The following is a 20716-nucleotide window of genomic DNA, read 5'->3' as shown; positions in this document are numbered from 1 at the left end:
CTTGCCTGGAGAATCCCAGGGAAAAGGAGCCTGGTGGGCTGCCATCTATGGGGTTGCACAGAGTCAGACACGACTGAAGCAACTTAGCAACAGCAGCAGCAAGCAACTGAGCACAGAACACAAAATATATACAAAATATGTACAAGAAAGAGAAAATGATGTCATAAAATTAAAAAAAAAAAAAACCTTCATCACATGTCAAAGGTGCCAAAGGCCAGACTTAGCTATAGAAGACCATTTAGAATATAAAATATAGGACCTCACAGTTCTTCAATACCAATACAAATTGTATCTTTGTTAAAAGAAATGCTAAATTAAAAAGTGATAGAAAAACTTTATGAAAGCCAGAGCTTCACCAAGTTTAAACCTTTCCCTACAGTTAGTTTTCTGAAGTTAAAATTCAGGCAGCATTTCTCCATGTCTTTAGGCTTAGACAATGGGTGCTATTTTTTTAAAGCTTGACATTCTGTGGTAGAAAGATTAGTTGTGATTTTTTTTTATTTGCTTTAAAAATTGGGAGGAATTTTTATAATGTATTGTAGAGCAAAGAAAGCACAGGGAAATCTACATAATCTGACCCTGTTGTTTATTGATTGCTTGTGCTGGGTCTTCATCGCTGTTCCATGCAAGCTTTCTCTAGCTGCGGTGTGCAGGCTTCTCACTGCAATGGCTTCTTTTTTGTGGGTGGAGCCTGGGCTGTAGGGCGTGCAGGCTTTAGTAGTTGTGGTTCATGGGCTTAGTTGCCCTCTGGTATGTGGAATCTTCCCAAACAGGAATTGAATCTGTGTTCTCTGCATTGGCAGGCGAATTCCTAACCACTGGACCACAAGCGAAGTCCTGACTCTTTTTCTATAAAACGATATCAAATAATCCCTTCACTAAATACACATACACATGTACGCAGCATCCCTGGTAGCTCAGCTGGCTAAGAATTTGCCTGCGATGCAGGAGACCCTGATTTGATTCTTGGTCAGGAAGATCCCCTGGAGAAGGGATAGGCTACCCCCTCCAGTATTCTTGGACTTCTCTGATGGTTCAGATGGTAGAGTCCGCCTGCAATGCAGGAGACCTGGGTTCGATCCCTGGGTTGGGAAGATCCGCTGGAGGAGAACATGGCAACCCACTCCAGTATTCTTGCCTGGAGAATCCACATGAACAGAGGAACCTGGTGGGTTACAGCCCATGGGGTCACAAAGAGTCAGACACAATTCAGCAAGAAAGCACAGCACAGGACAGAACATATAAATACAGTATATGAGATATATATACATATCTATTGTTATAAAATCATATATATGATATCTAGTCATATATGCCGGAGAAGGCAATGGCACCCCACTCCAGTACTCTTGCCTGGAAAATCCCATGGATGGAGAAGTCTGGTGGGCTGCAGTCCATGGGGTCACTAAGAGTCAGACACGACTGAGCGACTTCCCTTTCACTTTTCAGTTTCATGCATTGGAGAAGGAAATGGCAACCCACTCTAGTGTTCTTGCCTGGAGAATCCCAGGGATGGCAGAGCCTGGTGGGCTGCCCTCTCTGGGGCCGCACAGAGTCGGACACAACTGAAGCGACTTAGCAGCAGCAGCAGCAGCAGCAGTCATATATAGCCATGTATATAATTCTTATATAATCATATTCTTCTATATCAATATATGTGATTATATAAGAAGGGAGAAAGTGGTGACTGCATTTACATCAGTTGTTAAAGCTGGTTGCAACCCATCAACAGAAAATTACATATATGAGTGAAGAAATGCTGGAAGTATTTTGACCAAAAGGAGACAAAAAGTCATAATAACTCTGACTTTAAAACTATAGGCTTCCCTGATAGCTCAGTTGGTAAAGAATCTTCCTGCAACACAGGAGACCCTGGTTTGATTCCTGGGTGGGGAAGATCTTCTGGAGAAGGGATAGGCTACCCACTCCAGTATTCTTGGGCTTCCCTTGTGGCTCAGCTAGTAAAGAATCTGCCTGCAATGCAGGAGACCTGGGTTTGATCCCTGGGTTGGGAAGATCCTCTGGAGAAGGAAACGGACCCACTCCAGTATTTTGGGCTGGAGAATTCCATGGACTATATAGTTCACAGGGTCACAAGAGTAGGACACAACTGAGCAACTTTCACTTTCACTTTAAAACTATATTTTTTAATTATATATTACAGTGGTTGAACAGTAATTCTAGAGAAAGATACCTCAACAGTGGTTCATTTATTGAAGTGGGTAGCCATTCTTTTCTCCAGGGGATCTTCCAGACTCAAGGATCGAACTCAGGTCTCCAGCATTACAGGTGGATTCTTTACCGTCTGAGCCACCAGGAAAGCCCTTTACTGAAAAAAAATAGCTGCACTAGAAACAGCATGGCAAGAATGAACTCGCTCCCAATATCAGAAATTTGGAACCAGTTTTTCCCCATGTTTTGTGTATTTGCCTGCAAAAGAATTCTTTTCTCCTTCCCATCCCATAAATGTGCTCCAGACCTCCCCAAAAGCTGGTCCTTAGGAGAGGAACAGCCGTTTAATTTTACATGTTTTGCTTTTTTTGTTTTGATAAAAATGATTGTCTCTTTCGTGTGCGTATCTCACGACTCCTGTCTTTTCAAACACACATAGATTCCCCTGCCCGATACTAAATAGTGTAAACCACGTATTTTACAGCAGCCAACTCAGCAGAGGAGCGCCCCTGACATCTCCTTCACCATTGATGCAAATAAGCAACAAAGGCAGCTGATCGCAGAACTAGAAAACAAGAACAGGTAAGACTTTAGACAGACTGGCTGTTATGATCAAAGTGCACCTTCATTAATAACCTATAGTCATGCTTTTAACTGTCCAGGTTTTTTTCACCCTGTAGGCATATACATATAAGGGAAGTCATCTAGAGTCAGTGATGCTGCTTCTGAAAAACTAATCTTTAAATTTTAGATCATCAGAAACTTCATGAGGGAAAAAAAAAAAAAATATATATATATATATGTGTGTGTGTATATATATATATTCTGAGATGTCAATACAATTAATGTAATGTCCCTAGATAGTATCATTTCCCTTTTTCTGAGATACTTATTTTTGTTAAGGAGCTGTCTAAGGCAGAAGGGCCCCCCTGGGTGCTAAAGACTAAGTATCTTAATCACCTAGAGACAAGTAAAAGTCTCACCGGGAGGGCCCTGTGAGGATCGCAGGCTAAAGAGGCATCTGGGGATACCACCATCACCCACTCATTCAAGCCAAACATTTCCACGCCCCATCCATCAGGAGGTTTTCCTCTTTATTCAACACAGATTGACTCACCGTCTGCCCCGTGAGAGTTCCCCAAAACCAGGCATTTCATCTCCTCCATTCCCACTCAGTGCAACCTGTCACTTTATAATACATAAATCATATCATGTTATTTCTTGTTCAAAATCTCTGTTGAGTTTCCGTTACATTGAATAAAACCCCCCCTCTGACCACAGTCTGCAGGTCCAACCTGACCTGATTCCTGCCTCCCTTTCCAGCCACTGCCCACCTTACTCATTACACTCCTGCTTCTTTCTTTCTTTACAGCCTTTCAAGTACTGGCTGTTCTCCTAGCTTACAGAGCTCTTCCTCAGGGTCTCTGCAGAGATGGCTCTTCCTCACTGCTCAGGTCTCAGCTCAAATGGCATCTCCTATAAGACCACCTCTCTGATACCTCCTACTCCAGGAACCACTGTCTATTATATCCCTGTGTGTGTGTGTGTGTTTGTGTGTGTGCATGCACACACATGCACACACATGCATGCCTATCTCTTTTTGAATGCAGAAAAAAAAATGCATTCAAGTGTCTGTTTCCTTCTTATTCTCTGTCTTGTCTGACAGATATGGAATTTCTTTGAGAACTGAGTCCATGACAAATGGCCCCTGGGTTCCAGAACCATGCCTGGTACACTGAAACACTGTAGAAGCTCAGCAAATATATACTGAGTGAGAATATAATGAATTGCTGAGTCAGATCTTAAACTCAGTGCTGAGTAAGCCTCACATAAAAACAACTTGTACCTTCTGTATTTCTCAGAGCAGCACCAAAATGTCTTAATATTTAATCTCATCTTTAAACACTGATGTGCCTTCTGAGATCAAACTGGTAAAGGAGAAAATTGTGATCGTTGTTACATGCCGATAGAGTCTGACCTGAAAATCTTGGGATAAATGGTCAAGCTATTCTTTGAAGTTCTACAGAAAAAAGTTAAAAGGAAGGTAAAAATTCAGGACATTTTCATATTTTTGGAAAGAAAAGACTAAAGTGAAAATTTACAAGCACACAAATAGCTAATCTTGGTTGCAATTTTAATCTACTCTCCTACCTTTCCAAAGCATTTATTCTCCCTTCCAGTTCTCTGCTTCCACTCAGCATGGGGATGTCATCTGTGTGTGCTAAGTTGCTTCAGTCCTGTCTGACTCTGCAACCCTGTGGACTGTAGGCTCCTCTATCCATGGGATTCTCCAGGCAAGAAGACTAGAGCAGGTTGGCATTTCCTCCTCCAGGGGATCTTCCCGACCCAGGGAAAAACCTAAGTCTCTCCTGCATTGGCAGGTGGGTTCTTTACCACTAGAGCCACCTGGGAAGAGACTGGAGGGGAAAATTGGGACTTCCTTTAAGGAAATAACCCAGGAATATGTACCTCCACGTGGGATTCCAGAATCAACAAGAGGCCCCATGATTGTGCTGGGTGTGCCATGCTACCACTCCTTCTGCTTAGTTCTAGGGCATTTGGGGATTGTACTTTCTGAAGGACCAGAGAGAGAATAGAGGAATGGGAATGAGAAAATATGGCAGGAAGAAAGCTTCGTCCTATCCGAGTTCCTTCTGCCCCCGGTGCCTAAAGATCATCTAGTCCATCCCGAACTCATCTCTCTAAGCCAGCAGCCTCAACCCCATGGATGACTCTAGAACCGTGTCCCAGAAGCTTATCCAGGTCACAGTTCCTGTACCATGGAAATCACCCAGGGATCCCATGGTCTCCAAAGTGACAGTTAACCCGGTAATCAGATCTCTGGGCTTTAAGGGAGGATAGAATTGCTCACTTGACTTTGTGACTACCCTGAGTAGTTCATGGATGTTTCAGCAGTGATCTTTAGAAAATAATGCTTCCTTAGAGCATACTTGGAGGAGCCAGTTGGAGTTAGTATTAGGAGTAGCAAGACTCTTCGAATTACGTTGTCTAAGTCACAGCCTGCCTAGGCTACACCTGTTAGACCAAGTAGTGGAGACTAAAGGAGTCTGATATATATGAGGTTTGGGGCACACCAACCTGAGTTCAAATGACCACTACCGCCTAGATATTGAACTTGGACAAGATTTGTAACTAGTCTATGCTTCGATTCCCTCATTCATGAAACAGATAATAGCAGACCCTGTATATACAACAGTTCCTAATAGAACTGTTAGGAGGATTAAATAAGACTAAGAAGACAATGACTGCTTACTGACTGAGCGCACACGCATGCAAGAAGACAACACAGTTCCCAGGTGTAGTCTAAGCACTTCATGCTCCTTGCCTACCTTATCATTATTTTTTTTCTGCTAGAGCTGCTTCTCTATTTTCCTTCTTTGGGGCAAAATGGTTCTGTCATGGTTCTGTCCTCAGAATCAACAAGGAGACCTAGTGGAGGTCACAGAATGTCAGGATGTTAGCCCTGAGGAACTTGGAAATCTCAGTTCCCTGATTTTCAGGCTGAGCTCTCTGGGACCCCAGGGGCCCCGTAGGGGTGCATGAAGAGGAAGAAGGGGCATCCCAAGTGGTGCTAGTGGTAAAGAACCCACCTGCCAGTGCAGCAGTTGAAAGAGATGCCAGTTTGATCCCTGAGTCGGAAAGATCCCCTGGAGGAGGGCATGGCCACCACTCCAGTCTTCTTGCCTGGAGAATCCCATGGACAGTGGAGTCTGGCAGGCTGCAGTCCATAGGATAACACAGAGTCAGACGCAACTGAAGCAACTACGCACAAAGAGGAAGGAAGAAGAGCCAGTAGTGCAGGGCGCGCCCTTCTTTAACCAGAGAAGTTTCTTCTTAACTCTCTAATATGTTGCGTTTCCATAGAAGGTTCCTTTTAAAGAAAAATTTCCACGTTGAAACACCAAGGGGGAGCAAAAAAAAAGTTGAAAACCACTGAATTATGGTCCATATCCATGAAAGGGACAGTGACTCACTGGTAATTAGCTTCTTGATGCTGGCATGTTTGTGGGGCAGGAGATTGTAGATCAGCCTTTCAGATGGAAGGTCACCCAGCCCCCTTGCTCACCAGGTTCACCTTCCATTCTCATTCTCGGTGCTTTGTTCTGTCTTACTGGCTCTTCTGCATTTTACTGGATGGGAGGCTGACCCCTCCCCCAAGAACTCATGACTTGTAACCTTGCCTAATAGCGTCTAACTCACTTAGGGATAATTTGCTTTGTGTCGGTCACCTATCCTTTATGGCTGGCCTAATGTTCACCCCAATGCAAGGCAGACCAGAACCCAACATTAATGATAGACAGACACGTCTCACCCCTGACCGAGGTCATACCAATAGCACTCTTCGGTCACTGACTCAATTACACTGAATCCTTTTAAAAGCACTTTCCTTCTTAAGGCTACTCTCATTGAGATCCATTGTTAAGCTTGAAAATGTTAAGAAAAGAGAAAGAATTTTGCCTAACTGGGGGCTTTTCAGAAAAATTCAGTGAGAAGAATTTCATTCCCGGTGTGAGAATGGGGTTATTTAGTTTCGTAAAATGAATGCCATTTATCCTTAATTTCCTTCCAAGTATCTCTTACTTGGTATCTGCAGGTAGTTTAAGGTGTCAGACTGAGATCATAAATAAGAGGAAGATTCATTTTCATCTCTTAAGCAGTGCGCTTTGCAAAGTTGAACACTTTACTGCAGCATTATATTACTGACTAGAGAGATTAGGTCCTGGGGAGAACAATCAGCTTGAAGGTTCCAATGACAAGCAGGCCTTCCTGGTTCCTAGGATGTACTGGAGATGAAGGCAGTATGCTTCATCCACAGCACTCAACTGTTGCAGGAAGAGGGACCCCTTCCAGGGCCTGAGAGTGGGCTCTTGTCTAACACTGGTAAATGAATTGTCCAAGGAGACACACATGCTGACAAAGCAAAAGATTTTGTTGGGAAGGATGCCCCAGGGGACGAGCAGCACACAGGAACACAGGAGGACTGCTCTGCCTCCTGATTCAGTCTCAGGTTTTATGGTAATTGGCGTTAGTTTCCAGGTTGTCTCTGGCCAGTCATCTTGCTTGGCCCGTATTTGGTCTGACTCAGGGTCCTTCCTTGGAGAAGGGTATGGCCACCCACTCCAGTATTCTTGCCTGGAGAATGCCATGGACAGAGGAGCCTGGGGGGCTACAGCCCAGGAAGTCGCAAAGGGTCGGACATGACTGAGCGACTAACACTCAGGGTCCTTCCTGGTGGTAAGTGCAACTCTCAGCCAAGATGGATTATGGTGCAAAGGATTCTAGGATTCTCCTCCCTCCTCTGGTCCCTCCCAGATTCTCCCAGTTAGTTTTTGGCAGCAGCAGCACAGCACATTCCTTATTTGAACCTCTGTTGTGAGACAGTTCAAGCAAGCAGTTATCATCAGTTATCACCATGCCTGACCAATGCAGACAATTTCAGTCAACAGTCCCCTAACACAGCTTAGCTACAGCCAACACCTCATAAACACTGTCAGTTCATGAGGACAGGTTTTGCTCCAACACACAGGACGACCCCTTCTTTCTTTGTTCCGGTGGCCCTGATCAGCTCACATGTTAGATCCTGGATGTCCTGGAAGTTAACTGACCGGGTTTCTCTCCTTCCTCCTCTCTCCCAAGAGAAATCCTACAGGAGATCCAGAGGCTGCGGCTAGAGCATGAACAAGCTTCTCAGCCCACGCCGGAGAAGGCGCAGCAGAACCCCACTCTGCTGGCAGAGCTGCGGCTCCTCAGGTAAGAAAAGGAGCCCAAGGCATCTCAGGAAGGCAGTGTTTGAGATCGTCCAAACCATCTGACAGTGTCCACTGGAAAATGGTCATCAGCCTCTGCAGCTGCCAATGTCTGTTTGCTTTTATTTTTATAGCACACATCTAATTGCTGAGATTCGGGGGTCTGGGAAAAGAAGCTATTTACACTTTGCTTTTTTCTTTGACACAGAGAAAAGGACACAGTGTTCTTCAGATCCAAAACCAAATGTTTCACTAGAAAAAAAAAATGTATCGTGCATTCTCTTTTTTAATTACAGTGTAGTTGATGTCAGTTATTGTGTAAGTATGATATTACGGAAGCTGTGCTGTGTGTGCTTAGTTGCTCAGTCACAGCAGACTCTGTGACCCCATGGACTGTAGCCCTCCAGGCTCCTCTGTTCATGGAATTCTCCAGGCAGGAATACTGGAGTGGACAGCCATTCCCTTCTGCAGGGGATCTTTCCAACCCAGGGATCAAACCTGGGTCTCCTGCATTGCAGGTGGATTCTTTACCACCTGAGCCACCAGGGAGACCCCATACTTCATTTCTGGTTTTTATAAACTTTTGGCTATATTCCCCATGTTGTACAATATATCCTTGTGGGTTATTTTATACATAATAGTTGGTACCTCTTAATGCCTAGCCCTGTATCTCCCATCCCTCACTTTTCTCTCCCCTCTGGAGACCACTAGTTTGTTCTCTATATCCATCTTGCTGGAAAAAAGAATTTGAACTCAACCCTTTTTAGTTATTTGCACTATCAACAATATGTTTATGATAAAAGTGATCAACAAAACAAACATGTAAACAACTAAATAATCACCACTTTTTAAATTTAAAAAATTATATGTGACCCATAAATTCTCTCCAACTCTTGGTCCCTAAGAGTTTTCTATACAGATCCTCACACCTTCTTGTTCTGCAAATGAATTTAAAGGCCTGGTGTTACCTAGTCGGTCATCATGACATATTGTTGGAAAGGACTGAAGAAGATCATTTGGTTCCACCCCTGAATTTCAGGGTACTTCTCAGCCTCAGATTGTAGAGAGCAGCAGGGCGTGGATGAGGACTGTGAGCACGTGCAAAAGGAGTCAGACCAGGGGCTCTGCTTCAAACTTACCAACATGCCTTGAATATGGCACTGACCCAAACCTGTCCGTATGGAAAACAATGCAAACATAACCCAAAGATACTCCCTAGTGGAAATGTCATATTTCACAAGGCAGTCAGAGTCAGCAAGTATAACATTCTTTCCATCTTTCAGTTTGGATGTCAAGTGTATTTCAGATGTATCTAACTCCAAGGCAACTAACTCTTATTAATTTTTTATAATAAGAACAGATGCCTCTGCTCAGAAATTAGAGTGTCCCTTGTCAACATTAGAGCGCCACTTGCTTACTCTGGTGGCTCAGATGGTAAAGAATCTGCCTACAGCGTAGGAGACCTGGGTTCAATCCCTGGGTCAGAAAGAACCCCTGGAGAAGGAAATGGCAACCCACTCCAGTATTCTTGCCTGGGAAACTTTTATACAGAGCAGCCTGGTGGGCTACAGTCCATGGAGCCACACAGAGTCAGACCCAACTGAGCGACTAACACTTTAACTTCCTCCTTACAAGGAGACTAAATTTAGCACATTCTGTATGGCTCTATTTGTGTTTTACCAAGTCCCGGTTGATTGATGGATCTTTCTAGGGGCTCCACTCTAACCCAGCTCTATGGACATATTCACATCTGAGCACTCAGCACACCTGGCCAGGGAGCAGGCCCTGCCTCTCAGGTGGGATCCAGTCTCCCCGGGCTCATACACTTGACTGGAGGGGGAGGCCCACCAAAGGCCTGAGTTATGGAGAGGAGATCTGTAGAGCTTTCTTGTAGAGGCTTCTGGATGTGCAGAGATCACATCATACTTTAGAAGAACAAAATAATTTAATGGAAGAAATATAAAGTCTTCCTTTTCAATATATATGATTTCTGGTCCTACTTTTAGAGAGATGTTTTAGGAGTTCTTGCATATTCTGCTACACCATCACCCAGAAGGGATGAAAATGAAAAGGAAAAGAATGTTTTACATCCTCCTCCTCCTCCTCAAGGGCTTATGAAAGTAAATCACTGCTTGAAAATAGCATATTTTGCCAAATAGGATTATGTCGGCCCTTCAGACTCACAAGTAAAGAAAGTTGAGTCTAGTATGTGCAGGCATACTAAGTCATTTCGTCATGCCTGACTCTTTGCATCCCTATGGACCATAGCCTGCCAGGATCCTCTGTCCATGGGCATTCGCCAGGCAAGAATACTGGAGTGGGCTACCATGCCCTCCTCCACAGGATTGTCCCAACCCAGAGATCAAATTTGTGTCTCTTAATCTCCTCCATTGACAGGCAGATTCTTTACCGCTAGCACCACCTGGAAACCCCTCTCATGATTCTAGCTGAGTTTAAAGCCATACTAAGGAGTCTGGCTCTGTGGGGAACTTCTAGAGTTTTGGCCATCACCATCAGAGGGTGGCCCACACATCTGGCTTAAGACCTGAAACACCTATATCCTAGCTGATTTGCTTGCCTGCCTCCATATTCTTCAGGTTTCCCAGGTGGTAAAAAAAAAAAAAAAAAACACCCACCAGTCAATGCAGGAGATGCAAGTTCAGTCCCTGGGTCGGGAAGATCCTGTGGAGGAGGGCACAGTATTCTTGCTTGGAGAATCCCATGGACAGAGGAGCCCGGTGAGCTACAGTTCATAGGGTCACAAGAGTTGGACACAATTGAAGCAACTTAGCACGCATGCAGATTTGTGTGTCGGGCTTCCCATGGGGCTCAGTGGTAAAGAAACTGTCTGCCAATGCAGAAGACACAGAAGACCTGGGTTCGATCCCTGGGTCCAGAAATTCCCTGGAGGAGGAAATGGCAACCCACCCCAGTATCCCTGCCTGGGAAATCCCATGGACAGAGGAACTTGGCAGGCTACAGTCCAAGCGGCCGCAAAAGAGTCAGACTCAACTGGAGCGACTTAGCAAGCATTCCATATTCTCCACATTTCTTCTGCCTGGAATAAGTACCCTTCCTTGAAGGATATTTCTCTGGATACTGATGAACCACTTATACTGTGCTAAGCACTTTAACAATTGGCAAGTTTCACAAATACCCAGAAACCCTGCTCTGAGTGTTTTATCCTTTAGTCATTTCAGACTTTTCAAGAGTTCCAAAACAGTGACCTCTTGCCAATCACTTTGGCCTTGAGTTCACACTGAGGGGTGACCATGTGAAGCCGCCAAAGGAACTCCTTTTTGTAGCTTTGACAGAGGTCTCCTCCATCTATTACATCTTTTCTGGACCTCTTATTGAGAAGCCAACAGGAGAAATTTCTTTACCAGAGAAATGAGGGCAGCAAGATCAGTGCTTCACTTTTCATGAACACATAGTTTATTTTTATCTTAAGGGCACCACAACCTTTCTAAATGATCACATTCCCCTTTTTACTTTAGCCATGACAAAGCTGAAAGCCAAGTTTACAACCCAGATCTGGCAACTGAATAGCATTATAGGACAGGCATTTCATAGACGCTTCCTGTGCACTAAGCTCCACCTAACACTGTTTCATACAGTTGCTGTGAAAAACCTGGGAGATGGCCATTACTATTACAGGGAAAGGAAAGGGTTAGTCCCTCAGTCATGTCTGACTCTTTGAGACCACATGGACTGTAGCCCCCCAGCCTCCTCTGTCCATGGGATTCACTAGGCAAGAATACTGGAGTGGGTTGCCATTTCCTCCTCCAGGGGGTCTTCCTGACCCAGGGATCAAACCTGGGTCTCCCACATTGCAGGCAGATTCCTTACCATCTGAGCCACCAGGGAAGCCCCGTACTACTATAGTCTTTCTATAAAGAAACTGAGGTTCACAGAAGTGAAATAACTTGCCCAAAATCCTGCACAGTGAGCATCACAGGTAGATTCTCTCTCCTTGCATACGTGCGTTCTCAGTCGTGTCCGACTCTTTGTGATCCTATGGATTGTAGCCCATCAGGCTCCTCTGTCTATGGGATTCTTCTGGCAAGAATACTGGAGTGGGTTGCCGTGCCCTCCTCCAGGGAATCTTCCTGACCCAGGGATCGAACCCCCACCTCTTAAGTCTCCTGCACTGGCAGGGGGTATCTTTACCACTGCTGTCACCTGGGAAGCCTCTCCTTTCCTTGGGTCTTAATTATCTCCTGCCTAGACTATTATAATAAGCACTTACTTGATTCGCAGCCTCTGGACAATACACACTGCTATCCTTTGATTATTCAGTTAGTTCAATTTAACAAATATTTCTAAAATGCAGTGTGCCCAGAACTGAGTTGAAAAAGATATTGTTCCTGGTCTCATAGAATTTGTGGTCAAGTAGGAAAATGACATAAATCAAATAGTTACACAAATAAGAGTGTGATTATTAACTGTGATAAGTTCTATAAGCAATCTTCCTTTAAAAAAAAAAAGACATAATTATCAAAGCTGCTACATCAGTCAGAAGTTACCATGAAGAAGGATTGTTTGAGTTGAAGCATGAAAGATAAATACACGGGGAATGGGGATTATGGACAGTGGAGGGAGCTGGAAGTAGCTGATGAAAGGCTTTACTGGTAGATAGATGCTATATGTACAAACACCAAATAGCAAGAGCAAATCTGGTATCTTTTTTGGAACTAAAAGCTTTGTTGACCTAGAATGCAGTGAGCAAACAGGTGCATGGTAAGAGCTGGAGCTGTAGATGTAGATGGGGGTAGACTGTGATGCTGTGTGGCCGCGCGGATCATCTTGAGGAAATTGCTATCAATCCCACAACAGGAAGCCACTGGAGGATGAGAGTTACATACCGAGTTAACACAGTGGATTAGCTTGGCAAGTCAGATTCACATGAGTCAAAGATCTTACCCTAATGTTAATTTTTAGAATACAGGCAATCAATAGGCACAGATGAAGCTGAGAAAGGCCTGCAGCATTCCATGTGGTTCCCCAGGTCTTTCCTTCCCATATTGGATGGGGGAATCTGAGGGAAAGTTTGCAAGGTGATCTAGTGAGCCTTCCCACTGCAAAACCATTAAGAGACAGCTAAAGAACTGTATTTGCAAAGACAATACCATCTCCTATAAAGAAGAAACAATTAAACTGTGAAGCAACTTCACACTACAAATGGGAAGAAAAACAATTATAAATTTTCATATTTATCTCTTGTCTAAAAAAATAAGCATATTATATACCCCAAAGTTGCATTCTTTTTAAGGTATATGAGATTATTCTTTGAGAAAACTTATTAATATAAAGAGACTTTTTTGTGGAATTATAGTCTCTGATGCAGGTTTGTGGTTTCCAGACCTGAATTTCATTCAGTTCAGTTCAGTCGCTCAGTCGTGTCCGACTCTTTGCGACCCCATGAACCGCAGCACGCCAGGCCTCCCTGTCCATCACCAACAACCAGAGTTCACTCAAACTCATGTCCATCGAATCGGTGATGCCATACAGCCATCTCATCCTCTGTCGTCTCCTTCTCCTCCTGCCCACAATCCCTCCCAGCATCAGAGTCTTTTCCAATGAGTCAACTCTTTGCATGAGGTGGCCAAAGTACTGGAGTTTCAGCTTTAGCATCAGTCCTTCCAATAAACACCCAGGACTGAATTTCATTAGACCAGCTTAATTTTTCTTTTTCTTTTTGTTGGTGGCGGGAAACAACACAAAGTTAAGCACTTTTTGTTTCACCAGGTAACAGCTTTGTTTGGGCTATACTAGGCTTTAGTTGCAGCACACAAGCTTCTATGTTTGCAGCAAGCAAGGGCTACTCTTCGTTGCGGTGCACGGGCTTCTCATCACAGTGGCTTCTCTTGGGGCAGAGCACAGGCTGTAGAGCGCAGGCTCAGTAGTTGTGGTGCAGGGCTTAGTTGCTCCATGGCAGGTGGGATCTTCTTGGACCAGGGATCAAACTCGTGTCCCTTGCATTGGCTGGCAGATTCTTAATCACTGGACCACCAGGAAACTCCCTACAATGACATCTTTCAACTACCATCACCTGTTAGCATGTTTCATGAATGCAGTATATTTTTTAACATTTTATTTTGAAAAACAATTCACACCTACAGAAGATTTTTAAGAATATCACACTAAATTTCCCTTCTACGCTTCACCTAGGAAGTGCAAACATTTTGTCGCACTCTTCTCTATCTCCCTATATATGTTTACATATGTAAACTACACACACGTTTTTGATGAGCCATTTGAGAGTAAAATGCAGACATCAAAATCCTTTACCCCTAAATACTTATGTATGTATTTTCTAAGAAGAAAGAAAGACATTCTCTTCTATAACTATGGTATCATCATCAAACTCAGAAAAGTTAATATTGATATTTATTATGATTATCTATTATTAATATACAGTTCAGCCTTCCCTGGTGGCTCAGATGGTAAAGAATCCACCTGCCATGTGGGAGATCTGGGTTCAGTCTCTGGGTTGGGAAGATCCCCTGGAAGACAGTATGGCAACCCACTCGAATATTCTTGCCTGGAGAACTCCATGGACAGAGGTGCTTGGTGGGCTACATTCCATGGGGTCATACAGTCCAAAGAGACAGACACAACTGAGTGACTAAGCAATATACAGTTCATATTAAAAATTTTGCCTATTATCCCAACATTCTCCTAAAGAAAGTAGGTTTTAATACACACAAAATTAAAAATAATCTGACAGAATATCAGAATAAAAGGCATTCTTTTAGAGATGATATATTTAGCTCTAAGAAAATAAAATCACTATTTAGTCCAGGTTTTCTCAGTGTTCCTTGGAACACTGGAGGCTGCACCACACTTTTGTTATCAAACCCACATTTGGTAACCATTGGTGTAAACACTTACAGAGAAGACATTATTAAATAAATTTTTTTAATTTATTTCAATGCAATGCATGAAAGAGTAAATGTCATGTTTTGAAAGAGTATTACTTAAGATAAATACAAATAAGGCTATTTCAATATTGATTAATTATACATTACTATAAGTTAATTTTTTCTGATGGTTTTTAGATGCTTCTTTTAATACTTCTTATCTATAATTTGAAGAGTTTGCTTTAACCTTCCCCTCAAAGTGCTTTTGGCCTTTAGCTCTCAAAAGGCCAAAAATTACAAAACAGCATCTAGACGAGAACTGGAAATAAATCAGAAGCATTATCTGCCTTCTGCCAAGCCCTACCGAGGATGTAGCTGGAACACCATGTGCAGACAAGGTCAAAGGAAAAAACCGCTAATGGAGTTGTCACTGAAGAATATTGTTGAATTCGGCAAGACTTTTTCAGAATTAGAATTCTACAGACCAGCAAGACAAAAGACTAAAATAGGGTACCATTAAGGTCTATAAAATTATGGTGTTCCTTATCCTCAAGATTCAGAAAAGGGGCAATTGTAAAGAAAATCAACAGAAGGATTTCTCTCAAAATAAACCTTAAGTAGCAATAAAAGTCAAAAATACAAATATATTTTAAAAGTGACATGTTTATAAATTTTAAATTCATAAATCATTATAGAGAAAGCCTATATTAAAGCAAATTAGAAACGTCTCATTTATATCCATCACCTGTCCTCCCACAAAGTATCTTTCAACGGGATGAGTCACTGACCTAACCCAGTGTGACAGTTTTATGTGGTCCGTTTTTCATTTCAGAGCCCCTGCTATAAGCTCCACTTAATATTATGCCTGTGTCATTGACGCTAGACATGTCCATTCATACATTAACACATGTGTGGTTAAGGCATCCATACATTTTTAAAAATATAATTTCTAATATTTCAGAATTAGAAGTCCTTGGGGCAAGGAATAAATTGTATATATCATTTTTTCACTAGCAGTCATGAAATAAGAGATTGAAATCGATTTGGAAAATATACTTCAGAAATGTGGATCATTAGTATTTGTGTCCTTCCTGGCTTTCATTCTTGTTGACAGCTGATAGAAGTTTTGCAAAACAAAGTTAAGCAAACACAAACCTTGTAGATTATTGCAACAATTGTGTAGGAACTCCTTTTTTCTGACTTCACTCTAAGCAGCCAAACCCAAACCAGAAAATTTAGATCGACTATAAAACTGTGTACAAGTAAAAGTTCTCCTCTGAAAGGCACCACATTGCATACTAAGAATTGAACAATTCTTAAAAATGAAAATTTTACTTTTCTAAATCTGATTTCCAGACACTAAAGTAATCAGTATTTTCTGTGAGGGTCCTTGGCCTTGGAAGATCTGTGGGTTTGGCCTTTTTCAGTGGCAGTTTGGTTTTTGTTTGTTATCTGAGGACCCAGTGGCACAGCACAGAGCCCATGACATAATTAGCATTCAGAAAATATTTTATTAAATGGTTAATTCAGGATAGATGAGGGTAAATATCCAGTAGGATTTTAATTTTGTTTTACTGTGACTTTTAACAATTAAACATATACCTGGCTGCTCTGGTATCTCAAATGGTAAAGAATCTGCTTGCAATGCAGGAATGAGTGATAGTCGCTAAGTCGTGTGTGACTCTTTGGGACCCCATGGACTATAGTCCATCAGGCTCCTCTGTCCCTGGGATTCTCTAGGCAAGAACACTGGAGTGGGTTGCCATTTCCTTCTCCAAGAGACTCAGGTACAGCCCCTGGGTCAGGAAGGTTCTCTGGAGAAAGGAATGGCTACCCACTCCAGCATTCTTGCCTGGAGAATTCCAAAGACAGAGGAGCCTGGCAGGCTACAGTCCGTGGGGTCCCAAAGAGTCACACTCAACTAAATGACTAACAAGCTATAACTGTGCATTCATTTGACATTTCCCTGCCAGGTAACCATGTCAAAGACCCAGAGATGCCCTTTTTCTAGTGTCCACCGCTGCCCTGCCTCAAGACTGGGAAACGTGATTAGCTCAGTGAGTTGAGTGCTGTTTCTAACGACAATTACTACTTCTTTCTTAGACAGCGCAAGGACGAGCTGGAGCAGAGAATGTCTGCCCTCCAGGAGAGCCGGAGAGAGCTAATGGTCCAGTTAGAAGGTCTCATGAAACTACTAAAGGTAAGATGTTTCACATAGCTATTTCCTAGACCTACGACTATGGCATTTGTTAAAAAAAAAAAATTAATAAATAAAATACATTTTAAAATTTGCACCTAATGTGCAATGGTTTTTCCAATTACTATATATGTGATTTCCTCCCCCAAAAAGTGGTTTCAAACTGAGTTTTAGTATCTTTTCTTAGACACATCAAATGATAAGATCAATTGTAGGGTTCATTCTTATCTATTTCATGGAAGCAGACTACTGACGACCTTCATGGCATAAGTTATTTCCAGTTGGCTCATTTCCAGTTCCTTTTGTCCTTGGAAGTAATATTACTAAAACTGAATTTATTCAAAAATATTTCACATTTCATAGCTTTCAGCAGTTCTGACTAAACTGAACTGAAGCTCATATCTAATTCAGAAAATGAAGATACAGACATTAAAATAATTTTGGTGATTATAGTTTTATTAAGAGGAGTAACTTTTTTCATTTCAGTAAATGTTATCAAATCTGTGTGGCTTTCGCAGCAAGTCACATAATTCCTATGGGTTTCAAATGCAAAGCATAAATGGGAATATCTCCTTCACTTTTCTACAAGTGGAGCATGTAATAAGATGGTCTGCAGAGTGTTATAATAATAATTCTCATTGGGAACTGGCATTCTTTCTTTCATAAATCTTAGTCCCTTCGTCAGTGTGCACAAAGTTGCATTTCAACTCAAAAGTAGACTCGTATGGCCACATGTCCCTGATGGCTCCCGTGGACATTTTGGTGCTCTGTGGCCATCCTGCCTGATATAAACAAGCATGAACCAGTGACATGCCAAAGGCAGGAACTAAAGCTTATGTTAGAGTAACACAGACAAAGTCTCTGGGACAGCTCACTTGCAAGACAAGATGTCTTATCTTTCAGTCTATGGCTCCCCTATATCCCTGACACCCCATCATTTATTGTTTCTGTATTTCTTTCTTTCTTTCTTTTTCTTTCTTTCTTCCCTTTCCTTTCCCTTCTTTTCCTTCCCTTTCTCTTTCTTACTTTTCTTTCTCCCTCCCTTCATTTCTTTTATGTATTTATTTTTTAATTTCAAAACTTAAATAACAGTTAACAGATATTTGTTGAAACCTACTGTCTCCCAGGCACTGATGAAAATGTAACACTCTTTTTTCTTTTCTTTTCTTTACTCTTTATTCCTGTAGTTGACTTTTCCTGCCATCAGTATCGGAAATGCTTTATCTTTACTGAACAAAATTTACTTTTCATTGTATCAGACATATAAAGTATAAAATTCAGTTTTTGTTGTACTATCTGTCCTCTGTCCATGGACTTCTCCAGGCAAGAATACTGGGGTGGGTTGCCATTCCCTTCTCCAGGGGATCTTCCTGAACCAGGGATCAAGCCTGGGTCTCCTGTAGTGCAGGCAGATTCTTTACCATCTGAGCCACCAGGGAAGCCCATGTTAAGACAGGACCAGATAATTAATAACCTCTTGCTGTTTCTGCCCTATTATCTCATTTGATGATCCAGACACGCTTTTTCTGGTTTTTTTCCCCCACATATACCAAATAAAGTGGACCTGTCCCATCTTTCCCGTCACCGAATGACAGGGAACTGAAAACAGCCCTCTGGTTCTACGTTTATGCTTCTGTCGCTTTAGCAATGGGAGAGGAGTCTGTTTACCACCAGCCATCTTGGCATCACTGTAGCCTGAGTGTAGTCTATTCTATCAGGATGTACCCATTGCAGGATAAGGAGAGAAATCACGTTGAAAGATGATTAGACACGTGGAGGAAAGAGACAGGTCCATAGTTTCAAATACCTAAATAGACTTGGAACTCTAAGTACCCAAGGTAGAAGAGGCTTGATTTCCCCCACCTTTATTCCTTCACACTGTGTACATGCTCTTATTGGAACCCTGGGTAACCTAACCATTATTGATTCAATCTTTCTGTAGGAAGAAGAATTGAAGCAGGGAGTAAGTTATGTGCCCTACTGCAGGTCTTAACTAACAGTGGAGGGGCCTGCCGTCCTGCCGTTTTTCTCATTGCTTTTGCCTCTAATGTATGTTCATGCTTCAGTTTGGAAAGAGAAAAAAAAAATTATACTAATTTGCTTCCTTTTCAATGTAGTGCTTGAATTGAGACACATAAAATTTAGCATTTTTTATAACTACCATCAACATCAAAAGAAGAGCTATTACATCTTTTAGAACAGGGAACATATTTAATTTGTTGGAAACTCTTTAGAGCTCCAGGGTCTAAGTTTCAAAGCAGTCTCATGCTTTTTCTGGGTCGTTGATCAGACCCTTCTCTTAATAGAAAGACACTCACCACAATTACTAATGGTCCATTAGATGGAACCCACTGAGGTTCTACCTCAGTTAGCACTCAGAAGCTAACCTTGACATCCGCTCATCCTGTGAATGTTCAGTTCAGTTTCCATTTTACTGAAAAGGTGTGGAACTTCTTTTTGTAAAAATCAGCCAATTACTTCTCCTCTCATTGCCTAATTACTAAGCCCTGTTCCCCACTGCTCACCATTAAGTGCTCAGTCTAATAAGAGAAAGACTGAACTCTAACTGTTCACTTCTCAGACTAGAATATACCTACCATTGGTTGACGATCATCTCCAAAGAATAGATAACTTTCAGCCTTTATCTTATCACCAAGCACCTTTCTGCTCTAGGAGTTCACAAGGGGTTACATACATCTTCCCTGGAAATATGAACCCTGTGGCTCTGTAACTGTAGCTGAACTGAAGCCCTCTGTCTGACCACGTGGCCTGGTGCAGAAGCCAGCAGAGGGAGCAACGTGCTCAAAATACAATAAGAATAAAACAAAAAAAACCAAAATAAAAGCAGCTTTCATTCCCAGTGCATGTACCGAGCTGTGTATGACAATATATCCCACCTGCCAGTCTTATCAAAAAGTTTGACATTATTTCCATGGATCCATGACAACCACAGCCTGTCTGATTTCAACATACCCTTTCATTCTTCTGTATTCTCTTTCCTATTATTCATTGTGCGTGTTTGTGTGTAACAAAGAATGTTTGCAAAATGCTGGACACATTTTTACCCTTCATTCCCATGGTCTGTAAAAAAAAAAAAGGAAAGTGTAAAACGAATCTGTAATGTCAGACAATAAAGACAATGTATTACATTATTTGTATTTTGTGAACAAAGTTACTTCACTAAACTGAAGTCAAATTTTAATGAGAGACAGCCCCCCTGGGTAAAGGACACACATTTGCTGCCTGTATAATTGCCCATAAATTCATACCTGGGGTGTTGCTATTGTACATACGAAACACTTAGATCATGGTAAAGAAAAATGCCATCTCATGGTCCTTTCCTGCAAACAGCCTCTCTTCCTTCCTGTCTCTTACTCAGCATGTGCATAGAAAATAGAAAGAAAGCTCAACTATAACCTTACTCCTCCTAGTGGAGGCAGAGGGTAACACCCTGCAGTCAGTCAGCCTGGCTTTAGCCATTGTCCTTTGGGGACCCTCTCTCTTCCATTTCCAAGGCAACGCATTCTTGAAAGGCTCAGTGGACCAGGACGTTCATAAACAGATGGATGCATAGAGCCAAACCATGGCAGCGTCCATTACTGCGTTACTGCCTGCTTCCCCTCCAGCTCCTCCCCCGCTGAGCCCTCAACAGCTGCAGCATCACTGAATGTCAGCCAGCAGTGGTTATCGCTGCCTAGGTTAAAGACCACTATTGG

General features: G+C 42.4%; 1 protein-coding gene across 20 annotated transcripts in view; it reads left to right on the top strand.

The window, feature by feature from the left end:
- Positions 1–20716, top strand: part of DTNA (dystrobrevin alpha) — a 451246-nt gene that overhangs the window by 407066 nt on the left and 23464 nt on the right. For 12 of the 20 annotated variants that reach the window (XM_070778753.1, XM_019986575.2, XM_019986574.2 and 9 more), the window contains 4 exons: positions 2657–2754; positions 7831–7944; positions 16907–17003; positions 18943–18963. In XM_070778753.1, coding sequence (XP_070634854.1) covers positions 2657–2754; positions 7831–7944; positions 16907–17003; positions 18943–18963 — 330 coding nt within the window. Of the gene's footprint in view, positions 1–2656; positions 2755–7830; positions 7945–16906; positions 17004–18942; positions 20153–20716 lie in introns of those variants that run through there. The other 8 variants (XM_019986578.2, XM_019986588.2, XM_019986584.2 and 5 more) reach the window with 2 other exon arrangements.

This window comes from Bos indicus, chromosome 24 (assembly GCF_029378745.1).
Source record: "Bos indicus isolate NIAB-ARS_2022 breed Sahiwal x Tharparkar chromosome 24, NIAB-ARS_B.indTharparkar_mat_pri_1.0, whole genome shotgun sequence".
NCBI classification, from domain to species: domain Eukaryota; kingdom Metazoa; phylum Chordata; class Mammalia; order Artiodactyla; family Bovidae; genus Bos; species Bos indicus.
Note: the sequence above shows the minus strand (reverse complement) of the source record. Positions and strands in the feature narration are given on the sequence as shown.